Genomic DNA, 18,695 nt, shown 5'->3' with positions numbered 1-18,695 from the left:
CATAGGGAAGCGGAAGTGAGTGATTATTCATTTTTATTTTTTAACTTCTTTACATTTAGCATTGTGATTGTATATATGTAGGCAGTGGGCTTCTCTTAGTGTCATGATACATTCATGCCAGATTACAATGTGTGCATGAGATGCGAATCATACTGGGGTGATATGAAGGATACATTTTTAGGAACATATCAAAAGATGGCTAAACTGCACAAGAAAAGGAAGGGAAACAGGAGCTCGGTCATACATAGCAAAAACAAAAATATAACTCATCTTGCCACTGATGTAGAAAAAAAATAGGAGTTAGAGGTTTGCCTACCATCTGAATTTATCATTTTGCATCATTTTAAACTCTAAATTTACCTATAAGTCAAGAAGATTTAGATCCTTTGTAGGAACAGTTATGGAAAAAAAACACACTAAGAGAGTTTGGTGGAAGGAAAGAAATAGTAACGGAAAATGCAAGATATTCAAACTTTCTTAAAAATTAAAGAAAAGGCACCATGGAGGCGCCTTTATTAGCACCGAGAAATTATGTTGAACCACATAAAATCACCAACACTTGGACTTTTTGACCTATGAAGACAGCAATTTCATATGACCCAACCTAATACCTGTTGGGAGACAGTCATCTATGGACTTCTCTTGCTCCTACGCATCTTGCTGCCTACGCCAAGGATGCAAGGTTCTGACCACTCTTCACCTGGCCCGTTTCTCTGAGTTGTGTTTGCAGCAAGCAAGCAACTGTGAGTGATAAGGAAGTGTCTCCTTCTGGGATAAAGAGCAGTCTTGCTGACTGCTTGCTGTAAAAGCAGTGAAGTGCTCAAGCTCAGTGTTTCCTTCCTATGACACCACTCACTGCAAGAGCAGGTGTCATCTGGGCTCTTTTGGAACTTGAGAGCAAGAGGAACCAGTGCAAATACGTTGATGCTCAAGCTGCTTATTGCGCCGTGAGTAATGTTGTCCGGTGTCTCTGACTCAGGAGGCGCATGTCTTTCAACATCCGTGAAGCAGTGACAAGCTAAGTTCTTAGCTTTAAATCGGGGTAATATCAAATCCCAGACCCAGCAGCATCACAGTACAAACTTGAGACACTCTCAAGTTTGCATTAATTACAGCAGTGGTGAAGTTTCCCCGACCTACTGCCATTTAAGACCAGGAAGTTGAAAGCTTCCTTAAGAAAGATCTGTGTGGGGAGTGCCTGGGTGGCTCAGTAGGTTGAGCGTCCGACTTCGGCTCAGGTCATGATCTCGAGGTTAGCGAGTTCAAGCCCCGCATCGTGCGTGCTCGTGCTCGATGCTTTCAGTGCGGAAGCTGTCAACTCAGAGCCCTCTTGGGATCCTCTGTCCCCCTCTCTCTGCCCCTCCCCTGCTTGCATGCGTGCCTGCTCTCTTTCTCTCAAATAAATAAACGTTTTCTTTTTTTTAAAGAAAGATCTGGGTGGTTGTTTATCACCTTTAGATCTTTGCTCTTAGGATCCTTTCACAAGAAGTAAAAAAACTTCCAGAAAAAGTAACATACATGTCCTGGCCCTCAGATCTCCTCATGCTCTCAAAGCCACGGGAAGCCCCCCAAGAAAGCTATGATTGTGTCCTAGACTCTTGGGAGAATCCATGTAGGAGGTTTCAGGCAAGCTAATAGCTTGCATTTCCATCTGCTCCCTTCTAATTATATTTGTCCATAGGCTCAGTCTTTAGACATGAATTAAGTTTTGTAGGTCAGAGTTTCTATAGACTTGGAGGCTCAAATCGTTAAAAGACAACCACAGAAAGTAAAACACAGGCTAGATTAAGGCTGATAACCTGTGTCCCGAGGCACAGCTCCTTGGCTTTCTTCTTGAATGTGGCACTGGTGGTCACAGTAGGTTTCTTCCCTCCTGGGTTGACTACTGAGGAGACCCTACCGTTTTCTCCTGACAATGCCACAATTGTGGAGTTGGCATTTTCATGTAAATAGCTGCTGTCTGATTCATTAAGCCCTATTGCCCCTGACATTTTTTTTTCTTTCTGACCCTCATTAGCCGCACACTGGCAACACAGGAAGAAAGAAAGAGGGCAAAGAGAGGCAATAAAAGGGTTACGACCAAGAAGTATATTGTGACTGTGACCAACAAGGAAATTTGGAAATGGGTGACTGAACACCCAAGGATGCTCTGTCGGCTGGTTACAGCCACAACATTTGTTCAAAGCCTGAATGGTGCTTAGCACCATTTCAAGGTGTCGCATAGAGATACATGGGAAATGACAGTCATAGACACTACCTTAAGAGCACTTACAGTTTAATAGACAAGATAGTACAATTAAATGCCTGTATTCCCATATATGTACGATCCGGCCCTTGCTTACCTCTCTACTTACTCTATTTCTCTCATAGTATCTGTCACAAGCTACAATATTCAGTTTATTTATTTGTGTGCTTAATCATTACGGCTCCCCTGAGCTGAGATTTGCCTTGTATGCAACAGGGTGTCCATTCCAATTATTTACGGCTACCATCCCCAATCTCACCCACTGAAATAGAAATTCCCAGAGGACGGGGACCATGTCTATCTGATTAACCACTGTAAGCCCAGAGCTTAGCAAAATGTACCTAGCAGATTCTCAAAAAAATTTTTCAAGTAAACAAACAAATAAAATATTGAATAAATTAAGGCAGCAACAGCTACATAGAGGGATTACATAGCCTCTTCTGAGTGCCGCTCGTCATTCGATGATGCAAAATTGAGTGTGAACCTGGTTCAAAACCACAAGCAAATTTCTCAAAATATTTCGATGAGAAAAAAAAAAAAAAAAAATCTCCAGGCCCTGAAACTGACCGCAGATGCGTAAGTGAGCGCGGCCAGGATCAGCAGACCTTCCTAGCTAACCGATAGATTCATGAGCCGCTGAACTTTGGTCTGATCGTAGCAGGATTATAGCAACAACGAATACTCTTGTAAAGTAATAAAAATTGATCACCAGCAAAACACACATGAAAATGCAAACGTGATTCGTCTTTATTGAAATGGGAAGTATCTTTGGTTGAATTATTCGATTCCTCCTTAACGATAGCCAAGCACCTTCGCTGCAACCACGTTCTCGTCACTGGGGCTGAGCCGGCGTGGGGAGCATGCGCTCAGAGAAGAGACATGAAGGAGACTAGCAGGCCCAGCACCACGGCGGAAGATGCTGCCTTTCCAGCACTGTCCGTGCCCCAGTATTTCTCATAGACGTCATCCAGGACCGAGAGTATAGCTGCCATGCTCTCCTCGCAGGTGGCCTGAATCTGTCCTTCTGGCAGAACAAATCCGTATGTACCATTGTCCCGCAGCTCAAACGTGTATGAGAAGGGGATCCCAATGTCCCGAGCCCAGTCTCTTGAAGACCCGGATGTGGCATCTACAAACAAAAGCATGAAGGCAGAGGTAGAAGTTATACTGGGAAAGGACACGTCTCCATGGCCATTTCAGGGAGGAAAGGCTCGGTGCAGGAAAATGAGTAGACTTTTTCTTTTTTTTTTTTTTTTTTTTATTTTTTTTATTTTTGGGACAGAGCGAGACAGAGCATGAACGGGGGAGGGGCAGAGAGAGAGGGAGACACAGAATCGGAAACAGGCTCCAGGCGCTGGGCCATCAGCCCAGAGCCCGCCGCGGGGCTCGAACCCACGGACCGTGAGATCGTGACCTGGCTGAAGTCGGACGCTTAACCGACTGCGCCACCCAGGCGCCCCTGAGTAGACTTTTTCATAGTAAGGATTCATGGGTAGTTGTCTTCTCCCTCTCGTTGAAACGAAGCCCCCGTAGGGCAGGAATTACGTCGTGTCTAACGTCTCTGTTCCCTCTCGCCCGTCTCCCAGAGTACCTCGCATCATGCCCGGCACATAGCAGAGGACTAGTTAAGCTTCTCAGCGGAATCAGAAACTAGGAAAACCCAGCATTATATGGCAAGTGAACTGACATATAAAGGAACTGAAGCAAAATGAGCAACAGGGAAAATATTATGCAAATATCATCCAGGTGGTCCTCAGGTGGGTGGGAGATGTGGTGGCTGAGGATGGGGAAAAGCAGTGCATTGTCCTTTTAACTAAATTTTTTATTGTCTTAGATCCTTTCTCCGAGCCCCACCTTCTTTGCTTTCTCAGCCTGATAGGTCCTCTGAGAACTGAATCAACTGACCAAGGGTCACTGGAAAATGTCCTTCCTGTTAACTCCTGTACCTTCTCACTTGCCAGCTCTTTTTAACTGAAGCCAGAGGGAGTTCTGGTATGCGCCAGTGTATTAATTTTTTTTTTTTCTTTTAGCTCACACCTTATCCCTAGAGAGCACAATTCTAGATTGATACAGATTCCCTTTTATCCTCAGTCATTTTGATTTGTACAACTTCCTGTTGACCTCTGGAGCTCTTCCGTCCTTCTCCTGCCCATCCCACTCCCCAAAGTCCACTGGTTTCTTTTGTTCCTTAGATACTATTGAAGAGGAGAAAAAAAAAGCTACTTACATAAAATATCTGCACTCGATCCAACTCTATAATTGGTTCCATGCTTTTCTTTCAATGCATTTGCTGCCTTCTGTCCAACTTGGATCTGTAGGTGGGAAATGCAGAGACAGATATCTGGTGTTAAAAATAAATCCAACAATCCAGAGGGTTTCATATTTTGTCCAAATCCTTTTCCAGAGTTCCAGACCATCTTCCTAACTTCCTATTGGACCTCTATACCTAGGTAGCCTGCTGGTACCTCCGACTCAAAACATTCACACCCAATTTCATCATTCCCCCACTAATAAGGCTATTCTGGTTTCCATATTTCTGATGCCCCATGCTCCTGCAAACACATGTAAAATCTTGCCCTCGCCTTTGACTCTCCTTCTTTCAAATGGTTACCCAGTTGCATCTCCAGTGCCATCACCCTATTTCAGTCTCATTACCTCTGAAATGGACTATTGTCATCTTCTAGTAAGTTTCCCTTCCTTTCACCAATCCTTATCCTAACCGATCTCCTCTGGCTTCCAGGTGAACTTCTATAGAGTAGAACTATGATCATGATCTTGCTCAAAAGCCCTACGCTTAGCTGCCCATTGAATTAAGCCCAAGCTTCTCAGTTTCATATTTGAGATTGTAGGCTTATAGAATTTCAGAGCTGGAAGCAACACCCTTCCTCACACCTACCACCATGTTACCTGACTACACGGGAAATCCGTCAGAACCGGATGATTTCTAATGTTCCAACCTTGCTCTCTGCAGACCCTTTTCTGAGATCACAGCCACCAATACTGAGAGATCAAGTGCATTGGCTATGTTTAGTAGCCTTCTGATAAATCTCCTCACGTACCCTTTCAACAGTCTTCTCTAAGTATTCTCCACCCCTGACTCCCTAATGTTTCCCCTTAGATTCTACACAAACACCACCCAAATCCTCCTCCCCACTCCCTGCCTAGACTGGGGTCTACCTTGGCTTTCTTTACCTCTTAGGGCAGCCTGACTGCTCTTGGAGATACATCAGTTCCCCTGACTTCTGACTAGGGATGAGTCTAACTTTAAATCTTGTCTTTTCCTTCCTGGTCCTGTGTTGTCCAGCTGCATCCTAAGGTATGACAGAGTGGCGCCTGGGTAGAGTAGGGATAGGCACAATGAAATTCAAAAGGAAGAGTGAAAAAGGTAGTAAGTCGTGGTGGGTCACATACAGCAGTTGAGAGCAGCATCCTTAGGGCATTTGGGACTTTCTGCGTGTGGTGAAAATAGAAGAAAAAACATTCAGCTGAACATATGTATTTAAGATTTTCGCCTCTTTACTCAATACTGAGAATTCCGTCTTGGGCCATTCACCTTCTCTCTCTCTTCCTGAAAAGAGATTCTACGTCTGGCTTAGTTCCTGGTCTCACGTTGTGCAGAATTGACATGATGGGTAGTAAGGGCTAAAGACGCACAAGAAATAAAGCTGGTTTTCATCATTAACACTGCAAAGGGGTATAAGAGTCGTTTGTAGAAGAAGAGAAAATGATAAGAAGGAGAAGAAAGTCAGAGAGGGGATTTCTGGAGACAGAAATTCTGCTAAGGAAATAAAAATGAAAGGTGAAGAGAAAAGATCAGGGTAGTTGCTGTCCGTAAGTGAAATGAACAGCCAGGGGAAACAATTTCTGTGATTTACCAGCTATAGTTCCTTTCGAAGTTCTTTCAAAGTCCGGTAGAGATACAAATTGCTTTTAATTATTTGTCATTCCTACATGTCTCTGCATTTCTTTGAGTGAAACTACATGCTAACTGGTCCGTGTGGGCCTTAACTTGTATTTGGATTATATGGACCAGTTCCAGGCTACATTTTCCTTCCAAATGGCACTTGGATTTTTTTTTTTTTTTCTTCTGCAGTTCACCCCAGATGATGATTTCCCTCTTCTGATTGCCAGCCATCACTTATTTTATCCTACGTAATTCCTTTCCCTCAAATCCTGGCTGTGAACTTCTGATTTTTTTTTTTCAATGATTCCATTAGCAATTCTAATGGGGAAGTCGATAGGAGTAGGAAGAATAACATAGAATAACATATAGGAGAAGTATACAATGGTGGCCCTAGCTTATAGATTTGGTCCTTTCCAAGAAGATAAAATAAAATGCGAAGATTCTGACTTCTATCTTTAGGGGTGGACCTCCTGATTATTCTTCCCTCTCCGTTTGACACTATACCCCGAGGCCATACAGAGCCAATTTCTCTGCTGCCTTCTTCTCAGCCTACAGGAACTTCAGTCAAAATAATAAAAATCCCTTTGCCAGTAGCACATAGTTTACATTTCTAAAGACCTCAGGCCTCCTTCATAACTCCTTCACTGGGCCCAGAGAATTTCCTATAGCCGTATATGCCCAGGCAGACACACACAAAAAAGGTTGATGAAGGCCCTGGCATGTGTGTGGGGGGATGGAGCTTGGGATGGAATCTAGAAGTTGAGAAGGAAAGGGTTCAAATGAAAGAATGTCCGCATTTAAAACATTAGAATTTTTACAGCTATTCTAATTTCCAGAGCCATTTAGAACAGGGCTATATATAGTTATGTTTCCCCTACTTAGTGATTGCCAAGTTGTCTATCATGCAGTGTAATATTTATCATGATTTCTACAAATTTCTGGTTTTGTAAATATATGGAGATTAATTGCTAGTCTCTGGTAGTTGTAAATAGTACCCAAACTGGAAATCTCCTTAAACAGTTGGCTTGATTCCTTGCCTCTGTGCACTCTATCAAAGCTTACCCTTAGGTTCTTAACCCAAAACCACTGCTAGCTAGCTTCAACAAGGTTGACACAAGGTGGCAAAAATTTCACACTGTCTTTTTTAGAGATGATTGTTTATGCTAACTCTTCAGCTCCTGAGGCTATAAGAGATACAGAATTGAAGCAACCTTTCTCAATTCAATGTCCCAGTTTCTGCCTGTCGTCCTAAAGTGTTCTCGGTAATTCCCACCTTGGAGTTACCGTCCAGTAGTGGTGAATCTGTGTGACAGGTCTCTCCTGCCCTCTTGCCTCTTCTAGCCTGTGGCCAGAGGGCTCTAACCAGAGAGCCAACAGCACAAGAACCTCTCACCTTTGCATACAAACTTTGCAAAATGGTCACCTAGTATCTGTTTTCCTGAGCCACAAAAGGAACAAAGTTCCCTAAAATTATACCGGAGTTACAGGCTGCTTTTTTATTTTGCTGGTGGAAGGCGTGTCCCATCAAAGATCTATCACGGCCTGTCTTTGGTGGTTCATTTGTGTTTGCCACAGATCCCTTTGAGCAGAAAGTAGACATCTACAACAAATGCCACAGAAACCGGGATATAAAAAGGGCTCTGGGCATCTCAGCTGAAAGCTCTGTTTCTACAGTTTCCTTTACAGAAGAAATGAGATTTCTAGAGCTCAGGGATAGGAAGAACTAGGACACAGTGGTCTGGGCATCTAAGTTGATAGGAGTTCCTAGAAGTTGCAAGCCGTTTCAGAGCAGAGAGGCAGTATGAAGTGACTAAATGAATGTAGCCTCTGGAGTCTGAAGACATGAGTTCCAGTCCGGACTCCACCGACCACTGCCTGGGTCCCCAGGCCTCTGTGATCGCAATAACAAGTGTTGATGAGCATGTGGGGCAATTCCCTTGCCGGAATAGAAAATGGTGCAGTCCCTATGGAAAACAGTATGTTCCTCATAAAATTAAAAATGATTCATCGATTCATTTGATGATTCATCGATTCCATGTCTGGTGGTATACCCCCAAAATTGAAAGTGGGATCTCAAAAGAATATCTTTGTATACCTATGTTCATAGAGGCATCATCTGCAATAGCCCAAAGGTGGAAGCAATTCAAATATGCACTGATGTATAAAGAAAATGTGATACGTACACATGATGGAATACTAAGCCTTAAAAAGGAAGGGGATTCTGACATATGACACAACATGGATGACCCTTGAGGGCATTATGCTACAGGAAATGAGCCCGTCACAAAAAGACAGATATCATAGGATCCTACTTGTAGGAGGTTATCTAGAGCGGTCAAGCTCCTAGAAAGTGAAAGCAGAATGGTGGTCGACTGGGAGCTGTTTTTAATGGGTAGCGAGTGCCAATTATGCACGACAAAAGAGTTTTCTCGAGATTAGTTGCACAATAATGTGAATGCACTTAACACTCCCGAACTGCCCGCTTAAAAATGGCGAATTTTAGGTCATTCCAATTTTGTCAAAATTAAAAATCGAAAAAAAAATTAATGCTTTACAAAAGATACCAAGCATTCCAACAATTCTAAATGTCCTCTCCCTTTACTCTGTGTCTTTTGTCCTCGGGTTCCTGAAAGGGCAAAGACACCTGTCCTTTTCAGCACTTTTGCCCGGTGCTCGGGTAAACACAGCTTCAGAAGAGCCAGGTGAGACAAAGTGCAGTTTCCCTGCCCGGCTTGGGCCTCGCGGGCGCTCCCCCTTACAGACATTCCTAGGCAAATACTAGAAGCAGAGCTTAGAAGAAAATAAAGCATTGTGTTTAGCAGAGAAGAGAGCAGATATTATTTAGCCATGTTATTTTAGATATGCCATATTCCACTAACAGCTGGCAAGTTCTTTAAAGCACGGTTCAAAAGCTATAATTGCTGAACGGAGCTTCAAGAGAATTTACAGAAATGAAAGCACATTCCTGCAGATTATTAACATAATCGTCTCATTTATATTATAGACGAATACCTAAGATGTCTCCCAACTTGACACTTTGTGAAACAGGTAGTTAATTAATGTAGGTAAAGCAGCATTTAACCTGAAGCCTTCCCAGCAGGCGTCTGGCAAGGTGTAAAAAGCAGACGAAAGAAAATAAGGAAGAGCGGGGAGAACAAAAGCGGGGCTGGAGCCAAAATCTCGAAAATGGAAACCGAGGAAAGGAAGGCAGGGGTCCCATGGAGGCTTTTGTTAAGACTCTGCTGCTGTGGGCTTACCAGCTCCTCGTGGTTACTGGACTTATTTTTAGTGTAGCCATAAGGAGTGAGAATGAGCTGCCCAAAAGAGTGCATGGTCAGGAAGCACACGATGTTGTCCTTCTTGCTCTCTATTAAGCTGGAGACAGCTTTTGTCTCCGGTTCCGATACCGGTCCTGTCCCGCAGAACGTTATATCTTGGCAGTTTCTAGATGCGCCGATGCCTGGAATATACGGGACACCACGGGAAGGTCAACATGATGCCAGCTGAGAACTGAGGACAAGGAGTCACCCTTGCTCAGGGCAACCCGTGGGTGGAATCAGGGTTTTTCCTGGCTTGTCGAAGTTAGTTCCGGTCAAATTCGCGAACGAGGATGGTCACTCGAGGAGGAACTCAGAAAGGCAGGAGGGCTGGCGTTCAGACTTAAGAGACAAACTCCACGCTTCCATGGGCTGCGGGGGGCGATGCAAAATGAAATGGCATTCCTTTTACTTAAATCTGTGCGGGGCCCTGAAACAGACGTTTGGGAACCAGTTCGTGGGTTCCCAGGTCAGGCTCTGCCATAGCCTTATTGGCCTAAGTCTCTTTCACTGACTTTCTGGCTTCCACATCATGAGAGTTATTTTGCAAGGACGCAGTAGCCTGTTCTCACTGATAGTATAAGGACCATCAGCCGCACACCTTGTACGCACTGGGCACTGTGGTTGGCTCCTCCTCTGTGGAAACTGATCAAATCTCCACAACAATCTACCGATTGGATGGTATGACTACGGGCCACATTTTATTATTTTATTTTATTTTATTTTATTTTAGCTTAGTTTAGCTTAATTTAGCTTAGTTTAGCTTAGTTTAGTTTAATTAATTAATGAATTTATTTTGAGAGAGAGAGAGGAGGGGAAGGGGCAGAGAGAGAGAAGGAGAGAATCTTGAGCAGGCTCCACGCTGTCAGTGCAGAGCTCGACTTGGGGGTTTTGCATCTCAGGAGCCATGAGACCATGACCTGAGCCGAAATCAAGAGTTGGATGCTTAACCAACGGAGCCCCCCGGGGCGCCCCCACCACCCCAGGCCCCATGTTAAATAAGAGAAAACTAAAGCAGAGAAAGATGAAGCAATTTTTCCAAGACCATACAGCTGTCAAGTCTGAATTTTAACCCTTATCATCTGGTTTTTAACCAGACTGCTCTGAACTATTTTTTTTTTTACCTCTTTATTTGCTGCTGATTCCTTGGGGATGTTGAGATTCAGAAACATGAAAATGCTTTAAGAAAGAAATGTTTGCCTTATTTACTTCTGCCTCCCTGCTATAAAAATAATCTGCACGGATAATTCTCTGACTTTTCTTTTCTTTATGAAAATTCGTATATTTAAAAATAAGGTGTGGGGCACCTGGGTGGCTCAGTTGGCTAAGTGTCCGACTCTTGATTTCAGCTCAGGTCATGATCCCATGGTTCATGAGAAAAACCCAGCATTGGGCTCCATGTTAATAGTGTGTAGCCTATTTGGGATTCTCTCTCTCTCTCTCTCTCTCTCTCTCTCTCTCTCTCTCTTTCTCTCTCTCTCTCTCCCTTTCTCTCTCTCTCTCTCTCTTTCCCTCTCTCAAAATAAATAAACTTAAAAAAAAGAATTGAAGTTTTAAAAAATAAGTAAAAATAAGGTGATAGATTTCAAACATATTCACTTTGATCTAGGTTTTCTTTGCCCTTGTTTACCCCATCCCACTTGATGAGAGTCCTGCATTTGAGTGTTGCTGGTTCTTACTATATAGATGTCATTCCTTAGAACAAAAACACTGGTCAAGAAGTCCAGAGAGTTGTGCAAAATTAGCTGTCTACTTTTGTAAATTATATCTCTAGTAGTTCACCTCGGTCCTAGCTTCTCCTCTCTGTTTTTTGTTCAGCAGGTCATCTACTAAACATGTACTTACTGCACCACGATACATTGAAATTTCGATTGAGATCTGTCCCAAAACATGTGCCATTATTGTGTGATGAACGGGATTTCCTCCAAAGCCGATCCTGTAACAGAGGAACATAGAGATGCTGCTGTTCTAAGGTCTCATAAATCACAGTGTTGGTAATGACTGGGTGGCTCTCAAACATAAAAATATTCTCTAGGATTGTCTGGAAAAACTTGCCTTTAACATAATGAAGCTTGTGCATGTAATTTTTAGTCTCACAGAGGGGCCAGCAACCCCCAATAACAGAAACATCTGTACAATCCAAGCGTACCTACATGTAAACCATCAAATTGGAGGGAGTATGGCCTTTTCCTCATGAGCAGATGAGCAGTGCCTGGTGGACGTGATCTGCTTAATCAGGGATAGCTTCAGAGAGTCATTTTTTATGTCCGAGTGATACAGGATGAAAGGTAAATAGCTTGGCAGATGGAAAAGGGCTGTTCCAGGTGTATCAGTGATGGTCTCTGCACATTTCTGGAAGCAAAAGACTGATGAGCAGAGATGAAGATAAAGACAAGTTTCTCCAGACAAGCTCAGAGGAAAGAATTTGATTCACACCCACGCCGAAAGCCTATTGCAGAGAAAGGGGTCCCAGGAACAGCTTTTGGAGGAGCAAAGAGAGAGAGGGAGGAATGGATACTCTTTAGAAACAGGGCTTCTTGTTTGTGGAGTGATATGCTTTAGTGAGATTTTAAAGAGGAAGCTTTCTACTAACTAAAAACCTTACGAGATATTGGTTCCCTGTGTGAATGATCACAATGAAAAATGAAAGTTGGGTTAGAGTTTATATATCATTTGTGCCCCTCATGCTTCAAAACTAGGTGGATACTAGGCAGCATATGAATCTTACACCAATCTGGCAAGCAATCCCCAAACTTTAAGGAGGTGGAGTTGGAGTTGGAGAAACGTTAACTCTGGCTGGAAAACTGGGGATACGTTAAAAACAAACAAACATAAAAATATGTGTTGGATTTCAACTGTAAAAAGACCTCAGCTCTCTCAATCCTAAACCCGGTGTAGATTGTTGGCTTAACATTATTGAGTTGATTTTTATTCCAAATGGGGTTTCTTTCTTTCCATGGCCACAAAACATGTTGGTCGCTCCAACGACTAAGGTCAGAAAAACGAACCTGAGTCAAGATCTAGTTCGTGAACTCATTCCAGAACCAGACTCGACGTACTCACAGTTGTCCAAGTGTAGATATAACCATCTATGTTCAGAATGGGAAGCACATAAAAGTCCAGGTTTCTAAGCAACTTTTTTATCCTTGAGTCGTCTTTATAGTTTTGTAGAATCTGAAAATTTAAGGAGAGAAAACATTTGAATGCTCCTGGGAAGAGATATTTTCTTTCAATTTTCTAACAATTTCAACTTAATTACAAGAGGTGATTGCACATGGAACTTCTACCCTTCTACCCTCCAGCCTGCCTCAGTTGTCCTGTTTGTTCTGATAGTGGTTCTCAAGCTTCATTGTGCATCAGAATCACCTGGAGGGCTTGTTAAAATATACACATCCTGGCTCTCTTCCCTCCTTTCCATCCCCTACCCCTAATTCCCTAGGTCTAATGTGGTAAGAATTTGCATTTCTAACAAGTTCCCAGTTATGTTGATGCTATTGATCTAGGAACCGCACTTTGAGAACTACTCTTTGTAGGTATCTTTCTGTTGGTTTCTCAAGACTTATAGGGTCCAGCTAATAGGTAACAATTCACTGAGCAAGGTATTTTCCACATGCTAAATCTCTCCATCCATACAACAGACCCCCTGAAGAAGCCACTCCATGCTCCTTCTGCTGGTGAAAAAGTAGGGATCCTAGTGTTAGAAAAATTGCCCAAAATTATTTGAAAAAGACAGCACCAGGCTTTACTCATCTCTGACTTCCAAGGTGTGTTGTCATATACATTTAGGTATGTTAACCTTCCAGTAAAAATGATTTGGGATCCACTAAAAAGAGATCAGAATACCTAACCCAGTTTTCAGTAAAGCTCCTTATACATTCCATGTTCCTCGGGGTGAAGGAGTAATTCATGTCTACATGTGAAAGAAGCATGCTTTCTAATAGCTGTTTGTGACAGGTATTTTGTTGGGGGTTAACCATTATAAGAAAACTAAAGAGGGACGCCTGGGTAGTTCAGTCATTTGAGCGGCCAACTTCAGCTCAGGTCATGATCTCATAGTTTGTGAGTTTTAAGACCTGTGTCTGGCTCTGTGATGACAACTCAGAGCCTGGAGCCTACTTTGGATTCTGTGTCTCCCTCTCTCTCTGCCCCTCCCCCCCTCTCAAAAATAAATAAGCATAAAATAGAAAAGGAAGAAAAGGAAGCTAAAGACACTTACTTCTTTCACAAACCATTGGCAAAAAGCTGGGGCAATCCATTCCCTGGCATGAATTCCACAGTCCATCCAAATGATCTTCTTGGGATTATTGGATGGTTGGCTGATCTGGAGGGACATTCATGCTCTGTTACCAAACAATCGCTTATAATCATAAGCCACCGTGCAAAGTTATCAGGGTTTGTTTATTCCCCCACAGGTCCCTTTCTTCCTCAACTCTGTGGTTCCAAGCACGAGGCAGGGATGATGGCAGAGACATTTACCGATATGACCCTTTCCATGGCTGCTCTTGCTCTCCTGCTAGGTACCTTGGCTGCTATTCTTAGGACCATATTCTGACTCCCCATGTCCCCCACCCAAAGCCTGGCCTTCCCTTCACCCCTATTTCCTAATTATAAATAAAGGCAGAAACCCCCAAGTTATAAACCAGGAGACCAAGTCTTTATAAACCTTATAAAGGCTTACCACATAGGATTCACTCAGAGTGGTAAAGTACCTACAAGAGGTAAGGTTCAAGTAGTTAAAAATGAATCCGGGTCTTCATTTAAACTTCTTGGAACTGTTGGGGTGTCTGGGTGGCTCAGTCGGTTAAGCACCCGACTTCGGCTCAGGTCATGATCTCATGGTCAGTGAGTTCGAGCCCCGTGCCGGACTCTGTGCTGACAGCTTGGAGCCTGCTTCAGATTCTGTGTCTCCCTCTCTCTCTGACCCTCCCCTATTCATGCTCTGTCTCTCTCTGTCTCAAAAATAAATACTTTAAAAATTTTTTTTAACTTCTTGAAACTGTGAATGGATCCAAATACATAACCTCCTGCAATATCTACTAAATTCATTAACTTCCCCTATTCCTTAGAGACTCTTCCAATCCCAGTCAACCAAATCTTCTTTCCTTTCTCCCTGTGCCATTCTTGAACATCAGTTCAGCCTTACTCCAGTAAGAAAGATCCCCTCCTCTTTCAGAGGGGTGGGGTGAGTGGGGATTAACCTGGCAAGTGTGGATTCCCTTTGATGGAAAAGAGGTTGTGAACACTCCCAAGTTTGTAACAGTCATATCTGTTTTGAATGTAAATGGCCTAGACTCTAGTCATTGAAAGCCTTTGGAAGAGGTTGATCAAGACTCTCCCTCTTTATCAATGAGAAATTTACAAATTGAGATAAATACAAGACTGGATTCATCATATTCAAGGAACCTTTTCCCTCTAACCTCACCCATTTTCAAAACTGCCAGCATATTTCCTAATCCACCTTTTATCTTAACTCTCTTTTATAATTACCCCTTTTATGAGTGCGTGTATTTGGTGATTAGTTTCTTTTTATTGCTTCCTTATTCTTTAAAATATGCCCCAGGCAGAGGATATTTACACATCTTTTTTGGCTGACTTAGCTCAGAGTTTGATGGCCTATTGAAAATCAGGTAGGTAGTGAATGAACCAATCATTCACTCGATTCCTGAGTAAATTCTATTTCAGAGCCAATACAACTTATTTTTTTGTAGTTATAGATAACTCTCAAATTTGGGAATGTGCTTTGTAAATTAATATGTCTACAATAAGTGGTAATAGGGCAGTGAACCAAGGAATTAAGGTAATTCTCAGCCTTCTCACTCACCTTCAAATAATACATGGGCCGGGTCTCATAGGTCATTCCCAAGAAATGCTGTGTCACGACTTCTGCGTACTTCTCACTTATCTGGATCATCCACTGATAGATCTGAAACAGTCAGGAAGGACTGCGGATATCAATAAGAAAATCGTTTGCTTGCCTCTAATTAAGATAACTGCTTCTCTCATTAAGAAACTGAACTCTGGACTATTTGTTCTACATTACAACGACTGTGTGCTAAACAAACTACAGGACTCAACCAATAAACTACCACTGACTGCCTCCCATTTTCTTTAAAGATCTACTCTGCCACCCAATCTTAGAACACCTTATTGAACTTTACAAATAAATTATTGAGAATTCATAGTTTCAATAATCCACTGATAACAGGGAATATCAGAACATCATACTGGGGCAACTGGGTGGGGTGGCTCAGCCAGTTAAGCAACCGACTTCGGCTCAGGTCGTGATCTCACAGTTCATGGGTTTGAGCTCTGTGTTGGGCTCTGTGCTGTCAGCTCAGAACCTGGAGCCTGCTTCAGATTCTGTGTCTCCCTCTCTCTGCCCCTCACCCACTCATACTCTGTCTTTCTCTCTCTCTCAAAGACGAATAAACATTAAAAAATTTTAAAGAAAAACATCGTACAATAACAGGTCCTTCAAATGGTCACAAGCCTCTAGGCTTCCATGTGGTACCCAATCATGCCAGAAGTTTCAGTCAGGCTTTTGGGGGATCTTTTTGGATCCCAGCAATATCCTTTGCTAATGCCCGTGGATCCAAGATTAGAGAGGATATGCCCTTTACAGAACATGCCAATAGAAGTTCCTCAATCAATCCCAAATCAATCATTTTGATTCATGTGAGGAGACCTGAATGGATGTTGATTTAATTAAAAGTCTTACACGATGCTTGGAAAAGCAGTCTTATACCTTCACCTGTATGTCAGTACTATGGGATTCTATAATGGCGAATGGAATAAGGGAATTCGTAAACATAAAATATATTAGGATAGCCATTATCCTATTGAGTGTGGGACAGTCCCACACTCAATATCTGTATAGTTGAAACATCTCTTCCAGAAGAGTTATGGTAAATAGCAATAATTACTTTGGGATAACAAATATTCTATTCAAAGAATTTGTATCTCGATTGAGATACATGGAATATCTGTGATAAAATTTCGTTATTATAACACTAGTAATAGGTCAGTGGGGTTTTTTCAACTCAGTTCTGTTAACTGAAGAGAGCAACAGCTTATCACGTGGGTATTGTGCATGCTTCTTGATGGCACTGAGTCAAATGAAGGTGTCTTAAGCCGTGGGAGGGCTACAAATAACAGCACAGCAGCAGCAATTATGTCTTTATTGTTTAATTTTTTAAATGTTTATTTATTTTTGAGAAAGAGAGAGACAGAGTGTGAGTGGGGGAGGGACAGAGAGAGAGAGACACAGGATCTGAAGCAGACTCCAGGCTCTGAGCTGTCCTCACACAGCCCGATGTGGGGCTCGAACCCATGAACTCTGAGATCATGACTTGAGCTGAAGTCAGACACTTAACCGACTGAGCCCCCCAGGCGCCCCCCTTCATCGTTTAATCAGATGTAGCATAGTGTATTCCATTCACTCTCACAGAAAAGCTGCAAGATAGGTACTGATTTCCTGTTTCGCAGACGAGGAAACTGAGGATCAAGGAGGTTAAATGTTTCGGTCAAGGTCACAGAGCAAGTGGCCAAGGCAGGTGTGACCTTTCCTGATACCAGAGCATAATCTTTCCAGGGGCCTTACTGTGCCTTCTTCAAATTTTTAGAATCTTTACTGCTTGAGGGTGATTGTTACAGAAGAATGTGTAAATTTGTTCCTGCATTCTTTGAAAAAAAATTCTGGAAATTATTAATAGACCCCCCCCCAAATGCGGAGAGAATTAATGATAAAGCCTATTTGGAAAGCCACTTGGGCATTTATACAAAAATTTAGATGTGCTTATCTTAACCCAGAGATTCTATTTCTAGAAAATTTATACTTCGAAAAAAGCTTGGCATAAAGTCACAAATATGTCTATAGAGCAGCTAATTCTTTCATGTATCCAGTTTTCAAAAAACAACAACATCTTAGTAGCAATACAAATATTTCTTTAAAAAAATTTTCCCTGTGTCCATTGCTCACCTCCTCCATGGGGTGATATCTCTGTATAGGAATAGGCGTCCAGGCCTCTCCTCTGGCTCACTGTCTCTTCCACAACTTCTCGTCTGTGTTGTGCTAGGGATCTGCAGAAGAAAGCCAGACTGAAAGCAGGGAAGAAACTCGGATGTCCTGAACAGTGAAAAGCTGATAAAAAGGTGGTCAGAAGCGATGAGAACAGGGTTTGGAGGAGAAAAAGTCAATGTTAGCGTCTTCTCGCTGTGACTTACTGACTGTGAGACCTTGGGCAACAATTGAGTCCCTCCAAACTGTAGTTTCTTCATCAGTTGAGTGAGGGGAGGACAGCCACCCCAATCTTGCAAGGAAGCTGAGATAATTCAGTAAGATGTTGTAGACGAGCATACTTTTAAATTTGTAAAAGAAGTAACAGCTATGATTTATTGAACTGAAACTTATCATGAGACACTCAAGGAATTTTTATTTTTTTAATGTTTATTTTATTTGTGAGAGAGAGAGAGAGACAGCAGCAGGGGAGGGGCAGAGAGAGGGGGGAGACACAGAATCCGAAGCAGGCTCCAGGTTCTGAGCTGTCTGCACAGAGCCTGACGTGGGGCTCGAACCCAGAGCCGTGAGATCATGACCTGAGCCAAAGTTGGGCGCTTAACAGACTGAGTCACCCAGGGAGACACTCAAGCAATTTAAATCTCCTTCACTTCTCTTGACCACTCTGGGATAGGTACTCATAGTATCCCCATTTCAGAGATGAAGAAATTGAGTCACAGGGAAAGTGTTGGGATTGACGATAACTGACAGCCTGATTGAAGAGCCTGCAGTATTCTTTAAAGCATTTTTAAAATGTTTTTGAAGTATGATTAACATACAGTGTTACATTAGTTTCTGTTATACAATATGGTGATTCAACAATTCTATACATTTCTCAGTACCTATCATGATAAGTGCACTCGTAATCCCTTTACCTATTTCACCCATATCCCCATTCACCTCCCCTCTGGCAGCCATCAGTTTGTTCTTTGAATTTAATAGTTTGGTTTTTCTGTTCGTCTCTTTTTTTTCTTTGTTCGTTTGATTTGTTTCTTAAATTCTACATATGAGTGAAATCATGTGGTATTTGTCTTTCTCTGTCTGACTTACTTCATTTAGCATTACGCCCTCTAGGTTCATCCAGGTTGTTGCACACAGTAAGATCTCATTCTTTTTTAGGGCTGAGGACTATTCAATACATGTATTATAATAGGAGAAGATAGGCTAAAATAG

At 42.4% G+C, this 18,695-nt stretch overlaps 1 protein-coding gene across 1 annotated transcript in view; it reads right to left on the bottom strand.

Annotated features, from left to right (window-relative positions):
• Positions 1-3,111: 3,111 nt before the first annotated feature.
• The window catches only part of CPO (carboxypeptidase O), a 108,812-nt gene continuing 93,228 nt past the window's right edge, over positions 3,112-18,695 (bottom strand). Inside the window, 9 exon segments of the mRNA XM_030323766.1 lie at positions 3,112-3,374; positions 4,473-4,557; positions 9,407-9,609; positions 11,312-11,402; positions 12,530-12,640; positions 13,683-13,787; positions 15,288-15,389; positions 17,445-17,468; positions 17,470-17,545. Coding sequence (XP_030179626.1) covers positions 3,112-3,374; positions 4,473-4,557; positions 9,407-9,609; positions 11,312-11,402; positions 12,530-12,640; positions 13,683-13,787; positions 15,288-15,389; positions 17,445-17,468; positions 17,470-17,545 — 1,060 coding nt within the window.

The sequence above is a fragment of the Lynx canadensis genome, chromosome C1, assembly GCF_007474595.2.
Source record: "Lynx canadensis isolate LIC74 chromosome C1, mLynCan4.pri.v2, whole genome shotgun sequence".
NCBI classification, from domain to species: Eukaryota; Metazoa; Chordata; class Mammalia; order Carnivora; family Felidae; genus Lynx; species Lynx canadensis.
This window is presented reverse-complemented; position numbering and strand designations above follow the sequence as displayed.